Source organism: Atta cephalotes, assembly GCF_000143395.1.
Source record: "Atta cephalotes unplaced genomic scaffold scaffold00019, whole genome shotgun sequence".
Classification (NCBI taxonomy): domain Eukaryota; kingdom Metazoa; phylum Arthropoda; class Insecta; order Hymenoptera; family Formicidae; genus Atta; species Atta cephalotes.
The window spans coordinates 982,883-990,241 of record NW_012130083.1 but is presented as its reverse complement, the minus strand read 5'-3'; the positions used below and the strand labels follow the sequence as shown (position 1 = coordinate 990,241).

At 30.2% G+C, this 7,359-nt stretch overlaps 1 protein-coding gene across 1 annotated transcript in view; it reads right to left on the bottom strand.

Annotated features, from left to right (window-relative positions):
- Window positions 1-6,992, bottom strand: part of LOC105618981 (NADPH--cytochrome P450 reductase) — a 10,608-nt gene extending 3,616 nt beyond the window's left edge. Inside the window, exons 1-4 of the mRNA XM_012200512.1 lie at window positions 6,981-6,992; window positions 1,604-1,806; window positions 714-906; window positions 230-379 (exon numbers count right to left, since the gene is read on the bottom strand). Of these exons, the coding sequence (XP_012055902.1) occupies window positions 230-379; window positions 714-906; window positions 1,604-1,806; window positions 6,981-6,992 (558 nt within the window). The remainder of the gene's footprint in view (window positions 1-229; window positions 380-713; window positions 907-1,603; window positions 1,807-6,980) is intronic.
- Window positions 6,993-7,359: the final 367 nt, after the last annotated feature.

The following is a 7,359-nucleotide window of genomic DNA, read 5'->3' as shown; positions in this document are numbered from 1 at the left end:
TAAGAATAATAATATATACTATATATATATATATATATATATATATATATATATATATTAATCATATAATATTATTAATTAGATTATTTGCATGTATTTTGTAACTATTATGAATATTTGAACAACACGCGCAGCCTGCTGAAGGACAAAGTAATTTAAATAATTACTTGATAGCAATTGTGCCTCCACCACGCTCGGCTCGCATACTATAATGATCACATGTACATACCGCATAATTTAATCCTGTGAGATCACCATCACCGTTCTTGAGCCACTCAATATACTCCATCGCATTGTCGGTGGGGTCGCCCTCTCCGTATGTGGCCAAACAAAACACTGCCAAACTGTTTGGAATAGTTTTCAAGTGTATCAACTCCTCCTGTTGTAAAAAAGGAAAATATTTTAGTTTTCATGCTCATTTTTTTCGTATATTATCATAAATAATTCATCATTTTTTCACAGGAAGGTCGAGATCAACGAGACTATCAGTGTGTTCTACACGCGTCAGAAATGTACGCGTTAATAATAATAAAAATTTCTCGATTGGCTTAATAACATCGGTCCATCTTGCATGGAATAAAGATCTTCGTACGTAGACGTTCGTGCGTAGATATTTGTGATTTAAATCGCTTTCGAAAAGAGATTTTCTCCCGCTCTTTTTTTCTCTTTAATTTAAAAATTTGTTTAATAAATTGCTGTAGCGATTCACATACCATGTCGCATTCCTCAGGATCAGCCACCATGCCCTTCATCTTGTATCTGATACCCTCTTTGGCAAGACGACCAGCGAATTCTTCAGCAGTACCCGTTTGGCTGCCGTAAAATACGACCAGACTTCGCCCAGAGGATTTCAGTTTTTTGATAAAGGAATTCTCCGATGGTGGTACCGCGGCGAATGACGTCGGTCTGTAATTGAAGAATCATAGTTTAGTAGCGCATTACAATGTCAGTAATTCTTGAATGTAAGAATTAATGTTTAAGAAGGATTTCTTTTAAGAGCCGTTTACAATAGAGATAGTAAGCCGTAAGTCATCTCTTGAAAACGTTTTACAGTGAATCTCATTCTAAAAAGTAAAATCTCACTTTTAAAAATTGAAAACTGAGCCTTTCTTTTTTAAGACTGGCTCAATTGTTATTCTTTAAAGTGAGATTCCAAAGAATATAAAGAATAGGGGGAATCCGGTATAGTTGAACTACTTCAAATATCTCATTCATATTTCAAGTTAAGTAGTTACCAAATCGCGACGTATGGATCATGCCATTTTGATTTCACATTTCTCGAAACATGACAAATAATTGGCGGCTTGATAACCGTGACGAAATTTGAGAAATTTGAGAAATTAAACTCTCCCATACGGTCAAGTCTCTCCTCTAAATTAAATTTCTTTAAATTTTCCTCGAGATTAAAGTTACTCTTACATTGGTAGAACCGGTTTTTAATATTATTAATTTCGGTTTAACCAAATTTTTTCCTTCCTTCAGAGAAAGTTATTTATTGACTATTCGACAGATAATAAAACTTCATTGAAATCGAGGTTCATCTTTTATGGAAATATTTGATTACATAACTATATATCTAAGGCACTTCGAAAAGAATAATTACTGGATAGAGTAGGATTTTGTTGTTGGCGTGAGTTCTTCCCGCTTTTTTCTTTTCAAGAGCCACCATGCTGCCGCTAAGAAGAGACCAATAACCAATGCTATATCCAGGATGCCGAAAAGTGACTCATCATGTGCCTCTGGCCCGCTTTCGCTCTCCGCTGACCCTGCCATTCTTATAGCCTTCGGTTGCGATGCGTCCACAGTCTACGAGAGATTTAACACAAACCAATTAATAATTGATTGATTTTGGTCCGATTTTCTCGGTCATAAATTTTACGAGACTTCTAAACCTGTCGAGAATTATGTCGTTTGCGATAAAAAAAATTTGCTACTTCAATTTATCTTATCATTTTTGAAAAATTCATAACATATTGTAATTAGCAATATAATCTTCTATCATTAATGCAGAATATATAATTAAATATATTATACTTAATGAAGACGACATAATCTAAGGATAGGCGATACGCATATCGTCCATCTTTAGTATAGTCAGAGAATCTCTGAAGTCTATTCTCTAAAGTCCAAAATGTTTATATTCCACAAAGATATGACGTGCTAAAATAAATTTTAAAAAGCATTAAAGGTCTTGAACTCATTATATTGATTATGTCTAAAAAAAATTACATACTCCACGATTACATACTCCAAGCAGATACAGTAGAATTTGATTTTTATTCCCTCATCTTTATCAAAGTTGAATTGAGATCAACTTTGCACAAGTTACGGATGAATTTATTTAAGTGGCACACATTTACAGCATGTCGATTTCACGTTCAAAATTTCATGTAATTCGGATTTTTCCTTTTCCCCTTCAAATCCCCCCATTCTTAACGTTAATGCTAATAAGTCTCATGATGAAACACATGATAAACAGTAACTTCCTTTCACAAGCTTTTGTCGATCGATATCCGTCGGTCATTGTTTTGAATGTCGAATTTTCATAAATGTGTTAATCGATCGCGTCTTGTAAAAGAAATTCGTGTAGAGCTAATAAAAATTCAGTTAGAGGAAATACTTATTATCGATTTGGAAATAAATTATGATTTTAGTGACAGGTTAATCGCACGAATACTAATAATTTGCTTTAGAAAGGGGACATGCTTATCGGGGCAGTGCACTTGATATTTTTATCGTTCGATAATAACAAAGAAAAGTGAATGACTTACTCGATAGAAGAATTCTTGAGTACAAAGTTCTACGTCGCGAAAAGTATTATCACAATTATGCAGAAGCAAAATATCGAGATACTTTCGTGCTGGCGAGTGAACTGACGTTTAATAACTTGTCGCTTATTACTATGTTATACGAAAAATGACCAGTAGTTGTTTATTAACAGTGGAATGATTCCGAATCTCGAATATTCTCTGAACTCTGTATATATTGTATGTCACTTTCTGTATATATTGTATGTCATTCGCCCAACATTCAACTTCGCCAACAGATATCTTATTATCGGCAGGAATCTTATTATCGCAATTAAATCGATAACGATAATAAAGCTCCACTGTATCATTCGTACATATTACTCTGCATGTTCTGCGATTTTCTCGAAAGCGTGATATTATTTTGTCATTCTGACATCGGGAAAATACTTATTATACAGCGTGCTGCAAATGCAAAAAACTAGAACTTACATAATTATTGTGTCATTTCGAGCTTAACAGTTTATGTAAGACAAGTGAGATCCATTAGATACGCACGATCTTATCGTGCTCGTTACGAAAACAAAATTATTTTACATTTGTCCGAGTACAGACGTATAAAAGTTCGAAACAATATCGTTCTATTGTATGTTAATGCTTGCATGTAATACTACATATCTATTTTCCTGCTTTAGTCGCCTTAGATTTATTCCGCTCGCGATTTATTTGACCATCTATTACGATGACTTCTAAAAATCGTCCCAAATGAGGAAAAAGTTACTAATTTAAGTTTGCTTACTATTCATAGTTTACTATTCATAGCTCTTCGTTATATATTGCAAGAATTTAAAGAAATATAAACATGTTCTTAATTAAAAATTTTTTGATGAAAAATTTTCGTTTCAAATTATGAATTTAATTAAATTCATTTGTGACAGATGATATTTATGGCGTTACAAATGAATTTTAAATATTCATAATAATCTATTAATTAATGTTTACAAGCGTTTATAGAAAGCTAACCATTTAATGGGTATCATTACAGATAATCTATTGATTAAATATCTATGAATTTTTTATGGCCAGCCGGAAAGGACGATTTTGTTGAAAATATAATTTTTTTACATAAATTACTATTCATGAAAACCAAAAATTATCATAATAATGACGCTATACTCAACAAATATTGATACATTGAAATAAAGTTAATAAAATCCTTATTCACATCGTCGAAATCGCTGTACGAGAGTTGGATCAACAAAGTTGAATCAACAACTCTGAATTAATTTTTAAATTATTGAAGCGTAACTAACAATGATTTCATAACGATGTGAATGAGTTTATTAATTTTATTTATATAAATGTATCAATGTGTGCGTATAAATCGACCAATTTTTTTCTTGAGTAGCGTCATTATTACGATCATTTTCAACTTCTGTAAAGAAAAATACATAAGTAAAACGATTCCGGAACGATCGCGAAAAAGTGAAAGTTGTACCTAATTCCTTTAATTAGATACAGATCTGAAAATAATTTTATTGATCATGATGATATCAAAATAATTTATGACGCTGAAACTTTCGAGTTATTAGAATAACTTATCACAGTATTACTCATTTTGAGATTCCTACATAATTATTTTAATAATCTACCAAAATTATTTTCGGATCTGTATCTAGCGAAATTTTTAGATAATTTAACGAAATTATTTTTTTCATTCAAAAATATAAAATTATATTCTCTATTTTATGCAAGTGAATAAATTATGTCGAAAGAAATATTTTACCCACGCATTTATTTCTAAAAAATGATTTCCTGAAAATAACTCTTGAAAAAAGTTACTTATTCATTAGTATACATAAAGAAACTGTGAAAAAATCCGCATTCAAAATAGAATTAAAACGTGTCAAAAGATGGCTTTTTCACGACGTGTCAGAAGTGCAATTTTTTATTATAATGATTTTAACACATCGCATTTCGCGCTCAATGTATTTGCATCAATGAGTAACATCAAGAAAAATTACGTAACTTTTTTCTAAGAAGCAATAAACATTTACAAAGTTAATAAAGAGTTAATAAAAAGTGTCCATGTTACTTTGTAAACACTTAATATTCAACGCATCATTTTCAAGTACAAGTAACCAATAATTATAACTTATCGCTGAAAAAGAAAAACTAAAAGTAGTTATGTACTGGAAAATGAAACTAGAAAATGAATCTTATATTTTTACTTAGTTCTCAATTATGTATCATTTATCATTTATGGCAATCTTGTCTTATAAATATTTTAGCTATTACTATAATTTCAAATAGTAACAGACTCTATGTTCGTCAGAAAATATTATTTCCGATAACCTGGAAAATCTTCAAGTTTGTATATATACTCAAGTGAAAATTGAGCCACTCTTTTTCAAGGCTGGTTCAATTTTCAGAGTATTCCACTACAAACATTTTAGAAAATATCTTTCAATTATGTACGACGGTTTTAATGTGCACCAGTGCACACTCAGTATATCCAATCAAATTCATTCATTATAAGACATCTGACTGGTTCTTACATTATCTTTCGTTTCTCTGATTTCACATACGCAAAGTAGATACTTATGTGATAACTGTATCATATTGAATTTCAAGCAGAGCAACACATTTCATTTGGATGGGAATTGTTTGACTACATTGTGATTGACAAGCCATTCACAATGCTTGTTCAGTGAAAAAATTCTAAATCGATCGTGAGTGATTGTAGTCAATTACAACGTGATCAAACGGGATCATTTACCATTTACGTATTTTGTAATAGATTTTAATTATTTCTTCAAATCATCAAATGACATGAGTTCTTAAAAATACAATAATAAATTAATTATAAATTATTAAATTTTATATAAGTTATATTAATCTTTTCATCTACATTATCAAGCGAAACTCATGATAAGGAATTCGTATAAGAGCCACAGATAAGGATCGTGATACGTTTTTCAGTATAAACATAAGAAACATCAGGCTCGTGATATATAAATTAAATTGAACAGCTAAGTGGCTCGATGTATGATTGACCTTGCCATTGACATCGTCGAGACATAATAGAAAGAAAAAATTTGTTAAAATTTGTTGTTAAACTCAAAAAAGATTACAAAATTTAATTTTGTCAAATTTATTTACTGTTTATAGCAACAATCAAATTTAATAAATATTTTGCATTTGTTGCAAATAATTTTTATAGCGAATACAAAAAAGGATAAATATTTGTTACATCTGCAAATAATTTGCTATCTTGCTATATGCGCAAAATTTTGTCATCGCGGTATAAGATACGTTTATAATAAATTTGTTCTCTTTGTGTTCGAAAAGAATAATTGTGCGTATACTTCTGGAAAAAGAACGATTTTATTGAAATATCTAAAAAATGCAATATCTAACTTTTAAATATTTCAACAAAATCATTATTTATAATTTTACTTATACAAAACTTATAGCATTAAAAAATCTTTTACTCTATTTAACGTAGATATGTCTAAAAGATTATCTTGACGTGCATTGTCAAAGAAACAATGATAAATACCCAATTCTTATAGAGTTTTATTACTTTTAAATTCGTGTATATCAAAACGTAAATCAATCTATTTCTCTAGTTGATATCAAAATAAACAATATTGTTAATACATTTGATAAACTAAATTTTAATCAAATTTAATATACTTGATACATTTGCTAAATGAAGTAATTTGTAATAATAAACAACAATAAAATTAAGGTTAATGAGAGTACGGAAATAGGTGTGCATAAGTATTAATTTATGTAAAGAATTCAAAATAAAGATAATGTATAACTTCATTATGAAATTTTGGAAAAAGTTAACGTTTTGGAACATCTCTATGTTTATCGCGACATTTATTATTTTGTTATTAATTTTTATTTTTTATTTATTATTTAAATAAATAAAGTGTTATTTATTATTTGAAAGTTTGACAGTCCGATTTAAATTATTTTTTTAACTTTATAATTTTAGTTGAATTAACGACATATTGAATAAGAATAGTAGCGATCTATAAAAATGATAAAAAATAACTCAAATTGTAATTTGCCATTATGAATTTAATAGCGTGATAAAGCATGTTGCAATCTATGTTGTGATCTGCTCAGAATTTACAATTCACGGCCTCACAAGCACGGTCGTATATATCTTCTCGTGCCATCGCTTATATTAGCGATACGATTATTTTATTTCCTTACCGGTATATCCATGTTGTATTTTGTACACACGAAGAAGCGTGGAATAAAAGTTGTAGGCGGTGTGCATGTGGTATTGCACGTTTGAGCAATCACGCGCACGAACTTACCACGACGACGATCAGTGTACAACTGAAAACGCAGAAACTCGATTACGGGGAACCGGCGGGACACGATTGTACTTATACAATATATATGCGTCGTACACGTACGACCATCACCGTCACGATTACCCTGCGATATGAGACATCGTAATAAAGAAGCAAGTCATCCGACGTCTAATCAAACGTTCAGTATACCTATATATATATATATATATATATATATATATATATAATAATATATATATATATACTACGTACCGTATATCTCGTACGTAACG